Source organism: Xenopus laevis, chromosome 7L (assembly GCF_017654675.1).
Source record: "Xenopus laevis strain J_2021 chromosome 7L, Xenopus_laevis_v10.1, whole genome shotgun sequence".
Classification (NCBI taxonomy): Eukaryota; Metazoa; Chordata; class Amphibia; order Anura; family Pipidae; genus Xenopus; species Xenopus laevis.
In genome coordinates, this window is record NC_054383.1 from 122,299,197 (window position 1) to 122,322,711 (window position 23,515).

Consider the following 23,515-nt stretch of genomic DNA (forward strand, 5'->3'; position numbering starts at 1 on the left):
TCATTAATAAGACAAATATCATAGTTCCAGCTTTAAACTTACCTGTAAACTTTCTCTGTAATAATTAAACTGTACTTTTTACTTGATCCCAACTAAGATATAATCGTATATTTATCAAAGAGGGAAGTTAGAGATGGCCACATTCCTCTAGAGTGAAATTCCGCCACTCTTCAATTATTTATGGGATTTTTAAAAGCGTATTTATCAAAGGATGAACTTTCACTTTAACTCATTGATAAATACTCTTTGAAAAATCCCATAGAAATGAACGGAGTGTGGCGAAATCCACTCTAGAGGACTGTGGTGATCTCTAACTTCACTCTTTGATAAATAAGCCCCTACGAATCCTTACTGGAGGCAAAACCAGCTTATTGGGTTTATTTAATTTTTAAATGCTCTTCTAATAGACTTAAGAGGGTAAATTTACTAAGCAGCAAGAATTCATCATCGTCGGCTTTGCACCCATCACAACACCTCGCCAGGCGAAAAATTTGTGGGGACAATGCTGATTTACTAAAAAGCGAAGTTTTGTCCTGACCGACGGATGCTGGTGAATTTTCACTATCGTTACTTCTGCAAAGCGAGCAAATCAGAGCGTTAGCTTTCAATTCTGCCTAGTGCCACTTCGCTAGAGGTCTTCGCTCAGGCTAATTTGCATACGGCAGGAAATTTAAAGTTAAATGGACCTCTTTATGTTACATGCTGCACCTAATAAATTACATTTAAGGGCCGATTCACCAAGGGTCGAATATCGAGGGTTAATTAACCCTCGATATTCGACTGGGAATTAAAATCCTTCGACTTCGAATATCGAAGTTGAAGGATTTTAGCGCAAATAACGCGATCGAACGATCGAAGGATTATTCCTTTGATCGAACGATTAAATCCTTCGAATCGAACGATTCAAAGGATTTAAATCCAACGATCGAAGGAATATCCTTCGATCAAAAAAACTTAGGAAAGCCTATGGGGACCTTCCCCATAGGCTAACATTGAGTTCGGTAGCTTTTCGATGGCGAACTAGGGGGTCGAAGTTTTTTCTTAAAGAGACAGTACTTCGACTATCGAATGGTCGAATAGTCGAACAATTTTTAGTTCGAATCCTTCCATTCGAAGTTGTAGTCGAAGGTCGTAGTAGCACATTCGATGGTCGAAGTAGCCCAAAAAACACTTCGAAATTTGAAGTTTTTTTACTTCAAATCCTTCACTCGAAGTTAGTGAATCGGCCTCTTACACTGATAACTACACATGCCAAGGGAACCCTAATAAAGTCAATTGAGTTGTTATAATGCAATACACAAAAGCCCAGTGTAAAATAATGTTCCCATATGTTATAAAATGTATGGGGGAGACCGGTTACACAAAAAAACACTTTTGCAGCCTATCATCCTGAAAAAAAGGAAAAGACTCCAGCGTTTTTGGATTTAGAAGTTTTTCCCCACTCAAAATATATGATGTAAGTAACTGAAGATTGAGCAAGTTCTATGCACTCCATTGCACTTTGCCTGGTCAGAGCTGGCAAAGGCAAGTCTGGCAAAAGAGGTAACGTTCAGTAAAATCAGTATTTTACTGAATTTGCAGAGTAACATCCATTTACCAGAGTGAAAAGTCGCCTCGCTAGTGTCTATCTCCTTCACTAGTGAAGTGACACTTGTGCCCGTTAGTAAATCGGTGAAAGCGGTAAAGCTGGCAAATTGTCGCCAGCGTTAGTCACTTCGCCCCTTTAGTAAATCTGCCCAAAAGATATGAAGATCCAAATTACAAACGACCCATCATCCAGAAAACTGCAGGTCCCAAGCTTTCTGGATAACAGGTCCCATACTTTTATTTGAAAGCAGTGGCTGTTTGTCCTGAGTTGTTCTCTTCACTGCTGGTCCTGCATACATGCTCCATTAAAGCAATGTCGTTTTAGTGAGCTCTGGCCAAGGTTTAAATTCCCACAATGCCTTTCAGGCTCTTGCTTGCTTCAATATATTCCTGGTCTGTTATTTGCAGACAATGCAAGGCAATGTGGGAACTGGATCAATGGCTGGAGAGGTGCTGGCAACTACAACATTATTTCAATGGTAGATGTAGTCAGAGTCAATGAGATAGCAGTGTTGACTGCAGGAATGTTTGATGGATGTTGCCCCTGAGGAAGCTGAACTAGTCAGTGAAACGCGTTGGGCAGCATAGGTGGCAGCTTAGCTCCCACCCTGTCCCTATGTAGACAGGCAGGTTTTCTGGCACACTTGGGGCACAAATGGAAGGGTGGGAGCGGCTAGTTTTGCAATGTGATCGAACTTTAATATAATTCGGCGAGGTGCTATTGATTCTTCACGAAGACACCACCGTTCCACCACCTGCTAGTTTTTAATTGTGTGTTTTTTAAGGACACTGATCCTGCACTGCGGCCCGATGGGCTACAGCAGTGATTGCATGTTCATGAGCGCTCCTCTTTTTAGTTAATTTCTCATTAAAGGTTACGTTTTAAACATTTTGTTACTTTACACAGGCATCCCACGGAACTGGTTTGCTTTGAAGTGTGTGTTCTTAGACTAATAGCTACTTGTATCAATTTCACTTCTATTTCTTGTGGTCAGGATGTTGCAAAGTACTGCAAAGGCAGCTTTGAACATGTCCTTCAATATTATGTAAAAATAAATATTTGGCTCTGGTAACTTTGGGTCACTTGCTGGGCAAGAACATGACCTATTTTAGTTCCAGCCCTGGAACAGAGGCCTATTCAGGTCTGTCAGGAGAGGACCTCATTAACCTGCCAATGTGGGATTTACAAACCTGCCTGATAAATATCTGGCTGATTTTCAGGCCAGATATCTGTTGGGGAGGCACTCGAGAAGGGTCCATACATAAGCCAGGAGGTCAGTCTGAAGGGGCTAAATTGTCACCTTAAATCTCCCTGTATATGACCAGCTTTAGATCAGGGTAGAAGGCAGTACTGTGGGTCCTGATTTTAAATGACTATACTTATCAAAAAGGTCTATCTGTTCTTGGGTCACCCTACAAGCTTCATTGCATTAGATACCACATGCGGTCTCACCACATTGACTAGTTTCTCGTTTGTCAAAGGTTTTCATATATATGAGCTGTTGGGTGTAATTTCTTGTTTTTGTTATGTGTTTTACTCTTGGTCTTTGCTTCCCCTTTTGTTCACACTTGTGTTCTGATTTTACTTGGGTTTGTCTCAGTCTGTCTCTGGTTCTTCCTTGGGTGACTGCTTATGATGTTCTCAGAGGTATCCAAGATGGGCACTCTGTTCATGTCTCAGTGTGTAATGTCATGTTCCACTCTTGGATCCTTTTTATCTGCCATTGTTTTTGCTCACAGAACCATGCAGTATGGCAGTAGCCACGTATCAATAAGTCAATAGTCAAATATAGACTAGAAAGGCTTGATTAAGATTGAGACCCATTAAGGTAGAAGTTCATTGAATGTTCTTCATATCATAGTAGAGTGATCTCTATCTTGAAGTGCCAAAAGAATCTGTCATTTCATGATGAAACATGATGATACAAAAATACAAAATATTCAGAATGATCAAGTAACTCTACTAGATCAATACATCAGATAATATCATGGTATTTTTCCATAACACTTTAATGTTATTTCATGCCTTAGATTCTAAGTCCCCAACCTTTTCAAGCTGTAAGGCTTCAGATGTAAAAAGAGTTGCAAACACGAAAAATTTTCCTGGGCGGTGCAAAATAAAGGCTGTGGAATGTGGAATGGCAGCCAACGGGAGGCTTTGTTTGGCAGTACACCTGGTTTTTAAACAACCACAACTTGCCTGCAAGCCTAGAATTCAAAAATAAGCACCTGTTTTGAGGTTACTGGGAGCAACATCCAGGGGGTTGGTGAGCAACATGTTCAGACAACATGTGACACCATAATCCGTGTCATGTAGTGATAAACGTATTACACTACAGCATCATTATAAATCTTCAGCCTTTCTGAAGTGTAACCTTTAGCTGTTAAGAGTACCCAAGGAGAGGCAGATAGTGTTGAGTTGCAACAGTGAACTAACAGAAGCCTTACATTAATGTTGACTGAATGGGGACATGCCGGTGAATATCAAACAAACAAACAAGTTAAGTGGTCCCTGATGAAACTGGTCCTATGTCAATTAACCCTACTGATATACAATGCACCTTGCATGGCAGGGTCATACCCTTAGTCTTTCAAAAAACTATTCTGGAATTAAGGGTGTCCTATTAAGGTATAAGAACAACCAATCTAGTCTATTTATTACCTTATCAGACAATAAGTTAGGCCAATTATCAAATCCTCTGTTCAAGTCTAGGTCCTGGTCTAGCTTAGGTTTTCATATCCAGGCATCAAAGATCAGAACATGTTTCTATTTACAGTATTTCATACTCTATATTATATAGGTGACCATATCACTTTTTTTTACTGGAAGATGAACATGTCAATATAATAATTTGATGATAGGTTAAGAGGAGATCTGTCTTCGGTAATGAGCAATATATGATCAAAAGCAGACAAGCCGTGGTAACGTACAGTATCGACTTGCACTGTCTGAGACAAATGTACATGCACACCCACAAATTCACTCTCTTCCCACTCAGACTATTAGCCCACGTAGAAAACATTTCATCCCACACATATGCACATTCAGTTACTGTAAAATATCTATTATTATGTGTGGCTTGGGGAGTTAGAACTTGACAAATTCCAGGGTTTTAATATCTTTTTTTAATAGGGAGAAATACCAAGCATCATCATTTGTTTGCTATATAACCAGTTACAGAAAAATTTAATATGCTCCAGTTTTGAATCCTCAGGGCTATTTTTCCTTTGCTTGATGCACTTGGTTTTATAGCAGGGGTCCCCGACCCTTTTTTACCCATGAGCCATATTCAAATGTAAAAAGAGTTGGGGTGCATGAAAATAATTCCTGGGGGTGCCAAATAAGGATTGATTGGTTATTTGGCAGCCCCTATGTGCACTGACAGTCTAAAGGAGGCTCTGTTTGGCAGTAAACTTGCCTCCAAACCAAGAATTAAAAAATAAGCACCTGGCCCGGAGCAACTGCCCAGCAGTTTGTGAGAAACATGTTTCTTGCAAGCCAATGGTTGGAGATCAATGCTTTATAGTTTTCAAGGTGGCTTTTGTTGTTTGTATACTTAGCAAGTATGCCAGAGCAGTTGCTACTATAGTGATCCCAAGGAGTGGGTGATGAACATCCCCTCCCCCATGCAAGACCGCCATCAGGGGGACAAAGGGATACTGTTGTACCGGGCCTGGGCCTAAAGGGGGGTCTGGTTGTGCTCCACTTTTTGACAGTGCCAAAGTTGTGCCAAACCGCTGAAGTCCTGAAGAGCTGAAGTCTGAAGCGATGAAGTCCTGAAGCCGCGTTAAGTCCCAAAGCCACGAAAGGAGCCGAAGATCTGAAGACGCAAAAAGACCCAACGCCACGAAAGGAGACAAAGCTAAATACTTGAAGTCATGAGTTCAGTTCTAGTGAACAACATTGTGTTTTTTTTATTTTATTAAACCCTTGGCCACCAATGTATTATTTTAATACTTTATAGACCCCTGGCCACAAATGTTTCTTTTAAAAATATTTTCTGGGGCCCCAATGTTTCTTTTTAACTTGTAAGGGGGGGCACATGGCCACCAGTGTTTTTTTAAAAACTTTTATGAGTGGCCCTGGCGCCAATGGTTTTTTTTTTTAACTTATAGGGGTACCCTGGTCACCAATTATTTTTTTAACTTGGTGGGGCCCTGACCACCAATGTTTTTTTAAAAAAAAAATTATGGGGGGCCCTGACCATCAATGGCTTTTATAACTTGAGTGTGCATGAGGTTTACCATTTTTAGCAATGTCTGTGTGGCCTTTTTACTCTGGGTGGGGTGGGCGGGATATGGGGTGGGGCTTGGGGGCTGGGGTGGGTGTAGTGGGGCTTGGGCGGGTGGTGTGGCCCAGGGGGCCCAGAAAAACTTATTGTATGGGGCCTCATGATTTCTAATGGCGGCCCTGCCCTCATAGATGTTTCTTCCAATGGGCTCCAAGCCACTGGCCTAGAGTCAAGTCTTGGAGACACAAATACACAGTTTGCTGTGAAAAAGAATCTACTCCAGACTGGCATTCCACATAGGGCAACAGCCAACCAAAGCCCTTATTTTGCAACCCCTATTAACAATAGTGTGACTTTCCTCATCTGAACATGGCATGAGTAGGGATGAGCAGGTCTGTTCTCCCGTCTCCAAATACTTTGTAAAACCACCAGAAGCTTTGCGAAATGGTGGGTATTTGAAAAACGCATTGAAGTAAATGGGTGACTTTTCCACATTGACTTTTTTTTCAGCCAACATTAGCGCAGAATACATTGGAGTTTATGGTGTTTTTTTGGTGCATTTTTTTGTCCAAAATATATTGCAGGCAAACTATGGAAGTCACTAGACGTGAATATGTTGGGGACCCCTGTGTTCTAGAGTAATTTTCTCATTCCCCCACCAGATTCCAATCTCTTTTTTCTCTTATCTGTCCTCCTTCTTTGAACCTTGTAGGGAGATATAGGGGCAAATTCACTAACCGACGAAAATTCGGCAGCGATGGCTTCACTTCACCAGGCGTAAATTCGCCTGGACAACGCTAATTCACGAAGATCCGAAGTTGCGCACAGTTCGAAGTACAATGGCATTACACAAGGCCAGGGAACCTTAATAAACTTATATAAAGTTGTTATAATGCCCTACACATGTGCCCACAGTATAGTTTAGGTGCCATATGTTAGCAAATGTAGGGGGGAAGGAGGGTACCCCAAAAAAAAAAAAGATGATCTTTTTCAATCTTAGAAAAATTTTCAACTTTTTTTTGAGGAACTCCTATCTACTCTGTTGCACTTCGCCTGGTCTGAGGTGGTGAAGGCAAGTCTGGCGATAGAGGTAACAGTCAAAAACTTAGTGAATTTGCCTAGTAACGCTCTTTTACCAGACCGAAAATTTGCCTGGCGTTAAAGTGCGAAGTTGCGCCAGAGTCTATCTCCTTGGAAAAATTACGCCAGCGAAATTACGCCAGCCACCGTTAGTAAATCAGCGAAGTGCCGAAATGGAGAATTTTCGCCAGCGTTAGCCACGTCGGCCTTTAGTAAATCTCCCCCATAGTGTGTAGAGAAGGCAGCAGAATGTTACAATCTCTGAACTGTGAACAATCTCTAGACTGTGCACATTTTATGATGTCTTTTATCAACCTATTTGTTTGTGTGAGCAGTTAGAAAAGATTAATAGAAGTGTAATAAATGTGAGTTTGTTGCTTTTGTTGTTTGTGGTGAAAGATTTAGAGACAGTGGTTGTGTTTTGGTTACTGAAACACTCTTAGCTCCCAGAACAAAGCGTTCTCTCAAATAGTCCTGTACAGATGTTTCGTTTGACAAAAAGGTTTGACTGTTGTATTAAAAGCCTTATAACAATGGTTAAGCAATTTAATCCAGTAAATCAACATTGTCTGTCCTCTCTGACATATATTTAAGGGCATATTGGGAATTTATTTGCAATAGTTATGATGTTCCAAAGAAATCAGACAAAAGAGCTATGGAGATTGTGCCAAAGAGAATATAGTCTATATTGGTTTTACTGCAGCAAAGTTTTCCTGTTGGCCCTATCTTTAAGTGATTTTTTTAAACCTGAGACTGTAATATTGGAGTGGGGGGAGTACGGTATGATATTTGAAGTATACACCGTATTAAGTAAAGCACTGCGTAACTTAACGGTGCTATATAAATAAATGATGATGAAGAAGATTAAATAAGCATAATAAACTCAAATGTCTTAAATCAAACATCTAGGGGGTTATTTGCTAAAATCCAAATTTATCTCATATTCTATTTAAAAAAAACATGACCAAATCTCCATGCTCGATTTGACCTTATTTATTAATAAAAGAACCCGAATTCATCGGATTGCTGAAAAACTCTATAAAATTCAGCGAAAACCCGAAAATGCTCAAATTTTTTGGGCTTTCTTCGTGAATCGCTTGTTTTTGGCCGAAAACCACCAAAAAGTTGGATTTTTGGTCTAAATACCCCAAGGACCCCAATAACTGCAATCTGACATAGGTGCCTCTCCCATTGACTTATACTGGACCTTCAACAGGTCTGAGATGGCGGATTTTTGGATTCTGGCTTTTTGCAGCATTGGGGTATAATACGTTTTTTCCATTTAATAAATAACCCCCCTAATGTAGAAAATGTTCTTATTGCTTTAACAGACTTTTACCTGTTTCTGTCTCAAAAAAGGGGACTGTGGTTATTTTTATGTGCCTCCGGGTGCAAGTTTAGCATGCCTATTAGGAATCCTGGATCAGGATGGCATTAGCTCCAAGGTTCCCCAGCATCAGTCAGTGAATTGTTCATTAGACGAAGTATGATGGAGACAATGGCAACCATGTTGAAGTGCAGGAACATGTTTGAATTGCAAGTACCTTGATTAACTTTTGGCCTTCAGATGTGGTTCTGTGCAGCTACTAAATGTTTCCATATCTTAAAACCCAGATTTTGAGGTGATAGATGTTGAGGGCTGAGTTTCAGGCTTCATCTCATTTCCATGTGCTTCTTCCTTAGTATTAAAGGATATAGTAAAAAATGTTTGTATGCTTTCATTAGATGGCAACACATAAAGTCAAGTCCTTTCTCTTCTCTTTCCCTGTAGGTAACTGTGCAACATTATCGAGTGGGCTCTCCCTGCTTCTTAGAATGAGTAATTGCAGCAGCCGGGCATTGACCCTACTCAGTAGTGTCTTTGGGGCATGTGGTCTCCTTCTAGTAGGTATAGCTGTAAGCACTGATTACTGGCTCCACATGGAAGAGGGGATTGTTCTACAACAGAACCAGACAACAGAAGTAAAGATGGCTCTTCACGCAGGACTTTGGAGGGTGTGTTTTGTAGCTGGTAAGATTACAGTATTTTGATTTTCCTCTTTAGATGATATATATTCATGGGCAAATACTAAAGTGTGGTCAGCATGAAGATCCCTGTTGCTGGTTAAATATGGAATGTCCACCTGTCTTGTGTCTTAAAAACTAGTTTATACAATATTGAGGTTTTGCTTTATCAGCAGTTTTCTATAGATGACCAAGTGCCATGAAGAACCATTATAATGTAAATAATGCCAACTGGTGTAACTTGTGTCACATGACTCATTGGAATAAAATGCCCTTGCTTTAGAATATGAGGATATTAGAAATCACTCACGGAGCTCCTTAAAATCTTCAATGACTTAAAATATGTTTATATTTTACAATAGTTGAATATTTTAATATTGTACAATATTAATACATTATTTCAAATAAATGAATATTTGTTTATTGCAAATATGCCATAAACAAATTATGAAATATATTTTGATTATCAGTGCCCAGTGATGTCATCACTTACAATAGACAGTGGCGGAACTACCGGGGGAGCAGGGGGTGCGAGAGGGCCAGGGCCCGCACCCCCTCAGGGCCCCCCGGCAGTCAGTTCGCCGCTGATAATGCTGCGCGTCACGCACCAGGGCCCACCCCCTCTAGGATCGCTACTGACAATAGATGCTTAGTGATGTAACCCCAGACTGAAGCCTCCAAGGCCACTTACAATGGGCACATTATTCCATATATATCAATACTGTATATACAATTTTTTGCAACTTGCTTAAAGTATACTAACTGCAGTTCAACGCATGGTATAAAGGTGGAGGAGTACAGATTGGGTTTGCTCTTCACTGGATTGCTGTAATTAGTGTCACTCTGTAATACATGAATCCATATTTATGAACTTTTATTAGAGAATCTAGGTGCAGAAAAAGTAGAGCTGTTGACAGTATAAGTCTATAATAAAAAGGTGCTGAAGTTTGAGGAATGTGGGTCTAAACTAAGAGAAGAACTATAGCACCTGCTCTTGATCTTATTGGTTTCTACCAATATATGAGTATTTATCCGAGAATGAAGAAGTGCCAAATAATGATTAAAATAATTTTAAATACAATTTGATAAGTTTTCGTACATAAGGACAGATAAGGATTTCTGAAAACAGGTGTAAAGAGGGGTATGGTGCAGAGTTGTCACGGTCGGCACCCTAAATTCAGAACCAATGCTAAGCACCCTGCTCTGGCTTCCACCTTTAACAGCCGCCTTTCACCTCGGGAGGAGCCCTTAGGCTAATCGGATGCCGCCAGGTCTTATTAAGAGAGGTGCCAAGTGAAGGGTTCTGAACAAGCAAAGGGGCACGTCGGTAAAGCAGAAGTCTTTTGGGCAGAAGGTCGCAGTACAAGGCGTAGACAGAAAGCAAGTCAGAACAGGCCGGGTCGGGGCAGGCAGAGTACAAGGAGAGTCAGGCAGGCAAGGGTCAAACCAGGAGATGAATCAGGAGGGATACGGAATAGAGGAGTCAGTTACCAGGCAGGGTCAGGATTTCGGAAGTCAGGATTGTCAGAAGCAGGCAGGGGTCACAACAGGTAGTCAGATCACAGAAAATGAGAAGCTTTAATAGCACAGAAGCACCAGGAACTCGCTAGGAGATAACCTATAACGGGCAGTGTAAAAATCAAAACTGTCTCTTTAAATACATTTACTTTCGCGCCATTGCATGCTGGCGTCATTACGCCGGCGCACAATGGATATATAATGGCCTTAACAATCCCTGTGACAGGTTCCTAGAAGACTTTGACCTCTGACAGACAGGGCAAGAATTAACAACATTTTTGACATCTTGTTTAAAAGAAGGCCACCACACATTGTGAGACAATAAAGACACAGTCTTTGAAATACCAGGATGTCCTGCCATTTTTGAATTATGAGCCTCAACCAGAACCTGTTCCCTTAAGTCCTCAGGTACAAATAACCTCCCGGAGGGAGTTTCTACAGGGGCAGAAGATTGAACAGAAGACAATAGTGTGGCAAAGTCTGATCCCAGAGCTGCCACAATTAACTCACCAGGAATGATGGGAATACACTCACTAGGTTCAGACCGGTTAGATTTAAAACTCCTAGATAGTACATGTGCCTTAGTGTTTTTGGAACCAGGCCTGTATGTGAGAGAGAAATTTAACCGGGTAAAAAATAAAGCCCATCTAGCCTGCCTAGGATTCAACTGCTTAGCAGACTTGATGTACAATAGGTTTTTGTGGTCAGTAAAGACCGTTATAGTATGTTTAGCCCCCTACAACAAGTGTCGCCATTCCTCAAAGGCCCATTTGATAGCCAACAATTCTCTATTTCCAATATCATAATTGGCCTCGGCAGGTGAAAATGTCCTAGAGAAGAATGCACAAGGATGCACCTTGTTGGTTATTGGATGCCTTTGAAAAAGGACTGCCCCTGCCCCAACCTCTGAGGCATCTACCTCAACAATAAAAGAAAGAGTGGTATCAGGGTGATGGAGAATGGGAGCAGACACAAATTCTTTTTGGAGAAATTCAAAAGCCTGAATAGCCTTGGGAGGCCACATACTTGGATCTGCACCCTTTTTGGTTAGATCCGTGATTGGAGACACCACCAAAGAGAAGTTTTTCATGAATTGATGATTGTAATTAGCAAAACCTAAGAACCTTTGGGTTGCACGTAAAGAAAGAGGCTGAGCCCAATCCAGTACAGGCTTAACATTCCCAGGATCCATTTCTAGACCCTTACCGGAGATATTGAACCCCAAAAATTGAGCAGAAGAAACCTCAAAGGTGCATTTCTCAAGCTTCACAAATAAATTATTTGCGTTGCAGAGACCCAAAGGCATAACTAAACAGTGTCGGACTGGCCCACCGGGATACCAGAAAAACTCCCGGTGGGCCCAGGTGCCAGTGGGCCCTCATGCTGCTAAACTTTTGGCCTATTTCATGGCTATTCCCTATTCTATCACAACAAAGAACAGGCAGCAACAAAGTCTTTGATGTCTTTTCGGATAGTTGGCCACCAGACTAGGAGTCGTAACAACTCAAGAGTCTTTTCAGGACCAGGATGACCAGCTTGCTTGGAACAAGTCTGTTGTAAGATGGGCAGGCGAAGCTCAGAGGGTACAAATGCCATCCCAATGGGTGTATCAGCAGGAGCGGAAGACTGACCCGACAGCAATAAGCAATAATCTTGGCAGGAGGAATAATTGGTTCTTGCCTTTCAGGGAGACAATCTACTGCATTGAAACTTTGGGACAGTGCATCCGCTTTCCGATTCTTGGAGCCTGGGCGATAAGTCAAGACAAAATTAAAGTGGGAAAAGAAGAGAGCCCATCTAGCCTGACGGGGATTCAGTTTCTTGAGAGATTGTATGAATTCTAAGTTTATATAGTCAGTATAGCTAGTGACCGGGATTGAAGATCCTTCTAAAAGGTGACGCCATTTTTTGAGAGCGAAGAGTTCACGATTTCCAACATCATAATTCTGCTCTGCCGGAGAGAATTTCTTGGAAAGTTAAGCACACGGATGTAATTTCCCATCAGTAGGATGTCTTTGGGATAGAATCCAATCTCGGATGTGGAGGTCTCCACAGGGGAGAGAGGAGAGGTGCGACCCCTGGGGGGCATGGTTCCAGGAAGGAGATTGATGGGCAGTCGTAGCGACGATGAGGAGGGAGGAATTCTGCAGACTTTTTACAGAAGACATTGGAGAATTCCTTGTAGAAAGAGGGCAGGGTTTTCACAACTGTCGAGGAGATAGTCACCCGGTGGAGGGGATTAGCGGGGAGACAATGTTCTTGACAGAATGGACTCCAACGAGAGATCTGCCCAGAAGACCAATCAATGGAGGGGTTATGTAGGCAAAGCCAGGGTAAACCCAAGACGACAGGAACGGAAGGGCAGGAAATAATCAGGAACGACAACTTTACTTTATGTAAAGTCCCAACCTGCACAGGCAATTCCCCTGTCGTGATGGAAATTATTTCAGATGTTAGTGGCCTGTTGTCAATTGCCGTAACCTGTAGGGGAGTAGACAATGGATACAGAGGAACATCCATATACATGGCAAAAAGAGTGTCCATGAAGTTTCTTGCAGCCCCGGAATCAAGGAAAGCTGAGCCAATGATCGTCTTAGTGGCCAAACGAATCTGTAACAGCAGAAGAAACCTGTGAGTGTCCTCTTGGGATTTTGGAGTAATGCCACCCACATATGTCTTCCCAGGTTTACCTTGAAGAAGAGAACCCTTTGGCTTCACAGGGCAGGAGTTGGCAAAATGAGACTGACTGCCACAATACAGACATAGTCCTGCCAAATGCCTCCGGAGCTTCTCCTGTTCAGAGAGACGTGCCCTTCCAATCTGCATGGGTTCCTCCGGAGGAATAACAGAAGGCTGCTGGGGTGAAGGAGGCAACATGGGTCTTTGGAAGCGGGGAGCCAACATAGGTTGGAAATTCTTGATACGTTCCTTATCCGCCTGATGCTCTCTCTGCCGAGTGTCCACCTTGACAGCCAAAGCAATAAGGTCTTCCAGCAGTGTAGGCCATTCACGAGAGACCAGATTGTCTTTAAGATGGATAGAGAGCCCATTGTAGAAGGCAGCATGGAAGGCTTCGTTGTTCCAACCAGTCTCTGCAGCAAACGTACGGAATTCAATAGCGTAATCAGCAATGCTGCGACTCCCCAGGCAAATCTGAAACAGCCATGATGAAGCGGTCGAAACCTGACCAGGAGCATCACAGTCCGGAACTCCTGGAGCAAAGCCTTGGCATCATCAATTAAAGTAGACTCCTTCTCCCAGTGCGGAGATGCCCATTCAAGCACTTTCCCAGCCAGACGAGTAATTACAAATCCCACCTTGGCTCGCTCAGACTCAAATTGAGTGGGTTGCAGAACAAACTGCATCTGGCATAGGATCACAAAACCATGACATGCTTGGGGATTTCCACTGTAAAGAGGAGGTGCCGGAATACGTGGACCAGAAGTGGAATAATGTGGAGCCGTGACCGCAGGGACTGGAACTGGCATTGGTGTTGCTGGCGTGAGAATGAATAACTTTTCCAGGATCGCCTCCAACGCTTGTCCGAAATGGCATTGCCGAACCTCGTAAGCCTCAATACGAGAATGCAGGCCACGAAAGGCCCTGCCGAAATCTGGCGGTTCTTCCTCTGATGGGTCCATGGCCCAATTATAATGTATCGGCTCCCACCCGGGAAATGTAAGGACCAAGGAGGAAGCTAGGTCAAAGTCCAAGTACACGGTAACAATGTCCAGTCAAGGTTTCAGGAGGCAGGCAGTACAGGTTCACAATCAGAGTTTCAGGCAGGGGTCAAGATCAGGAGACAATAATAACAGCACCCAGGAACATCAGCAAAGGGAACCTATAATTGGGCAGGATTACAGCGTCCGAGGCAAAATTTTATTCAAACTTCGGCACCGGCGCGATGACGCAGGGCCACATGGACCACATGGGTGCCGCCATCTTGGATCCTGCGCCACCACAGGTGTGCACTCCCAGCAGCAGTACTGACAGGTCCCACCAATTTATAGTGCATTTCAATTAGTGATTTTCCCTGATTTGATAAAATGTTTTCCTTGATTTCCCACTGAAAAATTGTCCTGTTATTCTTGTTTGTTCTTTAAGGATGTCAAATTCAGAGGTTGTTGGGAAGCCGCCAGTTGGATAACCCTGTCGTAGATAGAATAACCCTTCAAACACATTCCCCTTTTCTCCAGATGTTGCTCCCACCATTTGTTTAACCTCGCTCCATTAACAAAATACAAATTACCATTTTTTTTAACAATAATGCAGGTTTTTTCAGCATCATTCCAGAGTTGTTGCAGCCACACCCCAAGATGCATTTGCCCTAAGGAGTTGGCTCTCTTCAAAAGCATGTGTTTAAAATGTCGTTTCCATCTGGAAGGAAGTCTCATGTGCCTAGTTATGCAACCTAGATATAGCCCTGGAGCCCTGGAGCTAGCATCGGGTCTAAAGTGATGGTAGCTCCAGGGTTTCCCAGCATCAATAGGTGCAGTTCTTTGCCATTCATCAGTGCAGGCAACATCTCTACTCATCTCTGATAGTAAGTAATTCTTTTATGGATTAGGAATTGATTTTTTTAAGTATTGCTACTAATGCATCTCAGCCATAAACAATCCTTTATTAATACAGGATGGGGGATGCATATAATGCAGATTGCAATCAACATTTTCTCTTGCAGGTTCAAATAAAGTCTGCTGTGGCTTATATGATTGATCTCCATGAATAGATTTAAACACTGTAGCCTGAGGTTTCAAAAGAAGTGCATTTTAGATGTAATTAGTAGCAACCGAGGCTGCTTTTACAGCCCATAAGATTCTCTGCCTCTGACCTCAAAATCAATGACACCACAGTATAAGTGACACAAAAACAACCTCTCTTTTATGTAATAGAGAATAAGAGTAAAGAAATGATAAAGAGCAAAAGACAAATATTCCTCTGATAAAGTAGACAATGCTATATATAATGCCTACATGTGGTGCTTTATTACAGTTGCAAACTATGTTTTTTTTAATGGTTGCTCAATGAGTTTCCTTAGAAGCATCCAGAGGGGATCAGGAATGAACTGGTGTCCCACTGGGAAGCTGAATTTGCTTTTTACAGAACCAATTGAAGGACAATTTGAACATCTGGTTGTGTTTTTTGCAGTCACTTACAGCTGATGTTCTTGAAGTTGAACAAAAGTCACTGGGTTAAGACAAATCAATGATATTGTGGCAAAACAAAATATATATAAAATTCTCAGATCATTCTTAGACTAGTTTTTTTTCCATTTTTTTTTTAAAGCTTGAGGTGGTGCTTTCATCACCCCAAAAAGTGCACAGTGCAAAAACAAAGTATGCAATGCAGGGTGCAATCAGTGAGCCCTCCTTTAAAGGGATGAACTCAGAAGCCCCAGGCCAAAAGCCTCTTGTGAGAAAATTTCAGGCGACTTCGGAAATCAAAGCGCTGCGAGTGCATTTGTGCAGGCGTTTTTTCATTGAAGCAGGCGGAAGACACGGGGAAGCAGTTTGGGGAGATTAGTCGCCCCAAAGAAGAGGCGATTAGTCGCCGAGCGACTAAATCACCCCGAATCTCCAGGTATGCCCTTACCCTAAAGGCAACTAAAGTCTTTGGACTCACTGAAAGTTAGAGTGATCCCTGACCCCCAAGCCAAAAGCCACTAAGGGGCAAAGGTCTTTAGACTTTTCTTCGCCTCATGGCTAGATCCCTTACTCCAATGGATCTGTAGTATAAGGGCTGGACTCATGGGCTCCTGTGCTCCTTGAATTTCAACATCTCGGTGGAACACAAAATAAGATTACCAGATCATGTTGTAAAATGCAGTTAGAGGGGCACCATAATTACATTCAACTGGCAAATTGCATTTCCCTAGAGGTGGCCCAGGTTGTTCAACTGTTAACACAGAAACCCAAGAATGTGAAGATGGAAAAATGTCCAACTTCGACCAAGGGTTAGGAAGCAAGTCACAATTTCTTAAAATTACTTTCATCATCTACATGTATATTTGCAGGTAGTTCTTTTACCAAGGGAACATGTTCTGGTATCATAGCCAATCCTGAAGCGCATGTTAAACACAATCAGGGTATAATACTGTGCCCATTGTCTTCTTTACTATAGGGCTAAAATGAAATGACTACTATAGATCTCAGCCGTATCTGCTTATTTGCTCAACTTACTTGGTCAACAAATGCATATATATTTTTTTTTAAACTTGTTTTTATTAAAGGTCAGCCATGTACATCAATGAAAAACATTTGGACCTTCCAGAGGTCTTAAATAGTAAGTAGGGTAGCTTAGAGTAGTACGTACATGAATCGTAAAAGCAAATGCATATATTTAACTATATAGTCATTAATTGTCTATTGTTGCAAATTACATATTTTAGTATATGCTGTTGTATTCCCTATTTACCAAGGGTGCATTACCACATGCAAAGTGCTAGTAAAAGAAAGTGATAAATTAGCGAGTAAAATGTTATTTTCTGCTGTTTGCTCTGCAACAAACATCTGGTTGTTATTGGTTACTAGACCTAAAGCAAACTTTCCACTTGGTATTTCATTACCCATTTCTGATTCTTTCCAAAGTGTTTTGTTTCCTCCTATCCCCATTTTAATTATGGGGAGGTTCCTCTTTAATAATGTGATCGTCTTATCAAAATGTATCCAATAATGCGGTCAGGCTCTCCTACAGCTTATCAAAAAGTTACCCACTAATGTGCTCAAACTCTCTTACAGTGTATTAGAAGGTTACCAAATAATGGGCTCAAGATCTCCTACAGCTTATGACGAAGTTGCCCAATAATGCGGTCAAGCTCTCCAACAGCTTATGACAAAGTTACAGAGACATTAACACTGTTTTGGAATAATCACTCTGCTAAAGTTACAAAAATATCTAGCTCAAGCTCTGACCCTTAGCTTATAACATTTCACATCATCCTGCCTAAAAACATCAAGTACACCTAGGGTTGCCACCTGGGCTAGCTGGTAAAACACCTGTCAAGGCTGGGGCCGGCATTGCAAATTTACCGGCAATGTAGTTGCCGGTAAATTTGTATTACCCTTAACAAATGCCCTTGGCCATCCAGTGAAAACGTACTTTTTTCCATCTTCTGCTCATCGCACGATGTGGCTCTATCCCATTTTGCATTATGCCCCACCTCTTTTGTTCACACCCCCTCCACTGGCCGGTAATAATTTGCTGAAAAGGTGGCAACTCTAAGTACACCCCACATTTGACCCTAACTGTCCATTAGATTGGGTCTCAGTGTATATCTAGGAAAGCAATTGACACTGGGGAACCCTAGAGCTACCACAACTTGTGGTAGCTCCAGGGTTTTCATTGGACATTGCCAAATTGCATGAGATGCAGATGGCATTTGGACAGAACCACTGGAAATTACACCATTCAGGCTTAGAAAATGTTCACAGTGAAAGTGTGTTTCACATCAAAGTTCCAATGTAATTTGACCTGTGTTGATGCACTGGATGTGCCAAGCTCAATTACCCCTTACAGATACAATGAGAGAGAAAATAATAGGGGAAATGCTGTATTGTGGGTAAGAAATATTTGCATCTGAAAATCCACTTCAATAAGTAAATGAGCTCAATACTGTACATGAATAGCAAAATGGCTACACCAGCTGTATTGACTGTAGCCTCCAAGGACCATTTAATGTGCCTTCCAATAATGTGCCTATTAATGAGATGCATTCTGTCCTTTGCTGTTTACATCCCCTACCCATTGTTCAATTGCCTCCCTCTTATTATTGCCCTCATCTTCACCTCCCTCTCTGTCTTTCTTTCTTTCTTGTCAAGATTACTAATTGTCCTACAACATAATACAAACATTAGGACTCATTTATGGCCGTGCAACTCAGTTGCGGTCATGCAACGTTTGCCGCACTTGGAACACTGCATTTGTGGTCATCAATAAGTCCTCTGTAAGATATCCATGAGTGTTTTTGTGTGATTTTTGTATTGCAGGTCAGGAGAAAGGTCGCTGCGTAGCATCGGAATTTTTCCACGGGCCTGATACCGATATTGTTACGGAAAATACAGCAAACATACTCAGTGAGTTCTGAACTATCAAATATGTCATTATCCAGTCTTTGCCTGTTGGTCAGTACAATGTATGCCCAGTGTCGGACTGGGATGCCAGGGGCCCACCAGAAAAGCTTAGGTTGAGGGCCCACTTTACAAACTATTATATCTCCTCCAGCAATCTCTTTATTCTCCTAGTCTCTTTTGTTTACATACTATTCTCTATTCTTCCATTATTAAGATTCTTTGTTCCTATAAAGAAATAAGGAATGACCATGAAATAGGCCAAATGGTTAGAAACAAGACTCTCACTGACACCTGGGAGTTTTCCTGGTGTCCCACGGGTCCAGTCTGACACTGTGTACAGCAATTACCTTGACACATCTCTCTAACGTTTCATTTGAAGTCATTGTCCGCTCATTAAAACCTCATTCTGTGCACCTTCAAAATAATGTCACCTACTCTGGGCACTTGGCAAATATTGTACCCCACTCAAAGCTTGTCTACTGTCACACTTGCCAGTTAGTGGATCCATGTGATTTTATGGTGTGGAAATAATTTGCATCTTTTTGGTGCAGTGCCAAAAACTAACTCCAAGCCACCAGTGAGACTGATGTCCAGTCCTAGTCTTCCTAAACCATTATATGCCAATTGTCCTGTAGCTCTTTTCCCAGACTGTATTATCATCCAAGCCACTCTCTGCCCAGTGAAGCTGATGTTATTGGTATCCTATACGAAACCCACCCAAAGAAGGAGACAGCAGATAGGACCAGGCCCGGACTGGCAATCTGTGGGTTCTGACAATGCCAGAGGGGCTGCTATAAGGTGCCATAGAAAGTCAGTATTTAGTGGGCTGGTGGGGGCTGTTTGAGCCTCTGTGTGGGCTGATTGGGCCTCTGTGTACCTGAAATGCCAGGGCCTATTTCAATTCTCAGTCCGGACCTGGATAGGACTATGGCCTGAATTAGACATCTCTGCAGGGCCCGCATCTAATCTATCAGATCATTGCTTGAGGATGGAATGCAGTAATGCGGCTGTCTCGGAATCTGCTTGCCAAGTGTTGCAGGTTAACCCTGTAAGTGCCAGGGCTGCAATATCTCAACGCTCCTATAACGTGTTTATGGGCTTTTAATTACAGGGCTGTACTGTTTCTGTGTTCCCATTCCAATCAATAGCACGCCATTATTACTGTGCCAGTATGCAGTCAAAAGCCTGACGTTTATACACATTGAGAAAAAGATGTTTAGCCAAGCACATTTATGATTAATGGAATTCCATGACAAGCCCTCAAATAGCCTTGGCCTAAATCTTTTGTTTGCTTGTTTATTTTTCTTGGTAATGTCAATATGAAACAAGCAAATCCATTCAAAAGTCTTAAAAATGAAGACAACGGGGAAAATGGGTGATCCTAGTGGTGGTATGGAAATCAACTGCTTTGTGACCATGGGGCTCTTGTTCTTATTATTTCAGTTGTTGGATATACACTGGTGTAATTCAAGTTGCAAATGGAATTGTGGTTGTTGTTTATGAGACTGCTGCTACTGCATTTTTACTGGCAGTTTGGTTTTTATGCGGGTGAAGAACAATGTATTTTAATTTCCTTCCAAGGCACAAGCAATTGAGCAGCACAGCTCTGCCTGTTTAATGGATATTGTTGTGCCAGATATAAGGAACCTCTCCACCTTGCATCAGTTCATAGGCTACTACAGGTCCAGGTCCCGAGCATCCTGGATAACAGGTCCCATACAGCCTTCCTATAATTTAGAGCTTTCTTGATAATAGGTTTCTGGATAAGGGATACCATACTTGGTTATTTATTTTTGGAAATCAGTTTATGCATAAGCCCAACTGATTGACTTTGTGTCAAAAAGGGGTTTTACAGTAATTTCCCTTGAGCTGAGCAGGTGAAAATTAAGTCATTTAGAATTTTTTCTGAATTTGAGTTTTCTGACTAAACAAAATTGAATCAGAGAAATTTGCCAGCTAAGACTTGGCAAGCTTGTATAAGTCAGCAAGAAGTATATATTATTAGTGATGAGTTGATCTGCCCAGTTTCTCTTTGCTGAAAAATTCACGAAATGGCAAAAAATGTGCATAACACATTAAAGTCTATGACCGACATTTTCTTTGTGGCGACTTTTTTGTAGCGAAATATATTAGAGTATAGGGGACTTTTTTTCTCACTACAATTGCATTTAAGTCAATGGGCATTTTTTTTCTCAAATTTCTCACTCTAATTTCTTTGTCAATGGGTGTTTTTTCTCACTCCAAATACATTAAAGCAAATTTCTTTGCGATTTTTTTTCATGACAAATTTTTGTCGCAGTTTTGCGGAAAAATCCGCCTGCGGTGAAATGCATAATTTTGCCATAAATCCATGCATAGGGAAAAATATTTGCTCATCGATAATTATAAAAAAAATCTAGGTCAAATTTGTAAAACTCAATGGAACCATTGTGAACACATTTAAAGGAGAAGGAAAAGGCTTGGTGCACTTGGGGTGCCAAATGTTAGGCGAGCACCATGGAGCAATCCTCTTCCATCTTCCTCTTTCTTCGCACAGCTGCTCATGCACATTAGAGTGAAAAGCCAAACTTTAAATAAAAAGTCGGCTATTTTGTTCTACTGCGCATGCGTCTACCCCGGGAAATTTGAGGAAAGAAGAAGAGAAGCTCTCCGTGGTGCTCACTGGAATAACCCCGGACCGGTGCAGTTTTCTGCTGATAGGGGCATCGACCCGGGCTTTCAAGTAAGTCAATACAATCACTTGAGGGTGCCTAACATTTGACACCCCCAAGCGCACCAAGCCTTTCCTTCTCCTTTAAATATGTTGTATAAAAGAAGCCAAGTGGCCGTAAGACTATACTATCTGCTAGTAGTAATATTTTTGGGCAACAGTATATATTTTTATTTGCAATGAGAGAGATGAGATGTACAGTATAGCAGTGGGGTCTTTGTGCTTGGGTGTAATTGAGTATTAAACTGGAAGTATCCAAGATTTGTGGTTCAGGGTGTTATACAAGGTGTAGAGATGATAAGTGTGAATTTATCTACATTAACTGAAATCTGTTTTGTTTGTAAAGTGGCTTTTTTTGCTTGTACCGACTCCGTTTGGTGCACATCCATCATTGAATGTGTTACATTATTTTATTAGACTGTAATGGATGAGGCCTAGCTCTGTACAGAACTCGTCATTTTCAGGGAAGGTGTCTGACATGTTCTTTCTCTCACAACAGAAATGGACTCAGTGGAGCTCCAGAGTAGTGTCCGACGTTAGCCCCACTGGTCAGTACCAATCTCTTCTCTGGTGAACAGCCAGGTATAGAGAGGTTGAACCGCCAGAAGTCTGTAGTGTTAGTGATGTATTTGTTGTACATCTTGTTGTGATGTCAGTATGTAATAGTGTTCTGCATGGTTGCAGCATAAGCTGTGTGTAATGTAATTGTAAACTTTTTTTTATCTTCATAGACATGATGGATGGCTGTTATCCTCTACTTTACTCTAATGCGGAGTCTATTATTGTATAAACAAATATTTGTTAAAGGGGTTGTTCACCTTTGAGTTAAACTGTTAGAATGATGAAGAGAGTGATATTCTGAGACAATTTGCAATTGGTTTTCATTTTTAGTGATGGGCGAATAAATTCGCCCCGGCACGAATTTGCATAGAATTTCAGCGTTTCGTCGCCGGCGAATAAATTCGCGAATCTCCCTGTGAAAATGTCCAATTTTTTTCGTGAAAACGTTCAAATTGCTCGATTTTTCCGTGAAAACATTCCAATTGCTCGATTTTTCTCGTGAAAATGTTCGAATTGCTCGATTTTTTGTGTGAAACATTTAAATTGCTCGATTTTAGTGAAAACATTCAAATTGCTCAATTTTCCTGTGAAAACGTTCTAATTGCTTGATTTTATAGTGAAGACGTTCAATTTGCTAGATTTTTTAGAGAAAACGCTCGAATTGCTTGATTTTTTTCGGGAACTTTCCGATTTCATGATTTTTCGCAAATTTTTCACTGTTTCACAAATTTTTCTGGAAATTCTCTAATTTTTCGGCAAAGCAAAACAGGAGAAATTCACCCATCACTATTCATTTTTTATTATTTGTGGTTTTTGAGGTTACTTAGCTTTTTATTCAGCAGCTCTCCAGTTTGCAATTTCAGCCATTTGGTTTCAAATTTGGGTTCAAATTCCCCTAGCAACCATGCAATGATTTGAATAAGAGACTGGAATATGAATAGGAGAGGTCTGAATAGAAAGAGAAGTAATAAAAAGTAGCAATACATTTGTAGCCTTGTTTTTTTGTTTTTTTGTTTTTTTAGATGGGGCCAGTGGCCCCCATTTGAAAGCTGGAAAGAGAAAGCAAATAATTCCTATAAAAATTAAATAATGAAGTACAATTGAAAAGTTGCATTCTATAACATACTAAGGGGCAGATTCATTAAGGGTCGAATTTCGAAGTTAAAAATACTTCGAAATTCGACCCTCGAATTGAAATCCTTCGACTTCGAATATCGAAGTCGAAGGATTTAGCGCTAATCCTGCGATCGATCGATCAAAGGATTTTTCGTTCGATCGAACGATTAAATCCTTCGAATCGAACGATTCGAACGATTTTAATCCAACGATCGAAGGAAAATCCTTCGATCAAAAAAAGGTTAGCAAACCTATGGGGACCTTCCCCATAGGCTAACATTGACTTCGGTAAGTTTTATCTGCCGAAGTAGGGGGTCGAAGTTTTTTTTAAAGGGAAAGTACTTCGACTATCGAATGGTCGAATAGTCGAACGATTTTTACTTCGATTCGTTCGATTTCGTTCGAATTCGAACGAATTTAACCAATTCGATGGTCGAAGTACCAAAAAAATACTTCGAAATTCCAATTTTTTTCATTCGAATCCTTCACTCGAAGTTAGTGAATCTGCCCCAAAAGTTAACTTAAAGATGAACCAACTCTTTTAAAGGCAAAAAATCAAGTAGAGGGGCTCCGTGTTACAATGCTCCCTTTGAATTCATTGGAAGTGCAAGCTCTAAATCTAATAGTTTGTTCTTCCT

At 41.3% G+C, this 23,515-nt stretch overlaps 1 protein-coding gene across 2 annotated transcripts in view; it reads left to right on the top strand.

Annotated features, from left to right (window-relative positions):
* Window positions 1-23,515, top strand: part of cacng7.L (calcium channel, voltage-dependent, gamma subunit 7 L homeolog) — a 54,561-nt gene that overhangs the window by 19,910 nt on the left and 11,136 nt on the right. For both annotated transcript variants that reach the window (XM_041569646.1, XM_018226415.2), the window contains exons 2-3: window positions 8,671-8,910; window positions 18,407-18,493. In XM_041569646.1, the coding sequence (XP_041425580.1) occupies window positions 8,715-8,910; window positions 18,407-18,493 (283 nt within the window). In that variant the 5' untranslated portion in view covers window positions 8,671-8,714. The remainder of the gene's footprint in view (window positions 1-8,670; window positions 8,911-18,406; window positions 18,494-23,515) is intronic.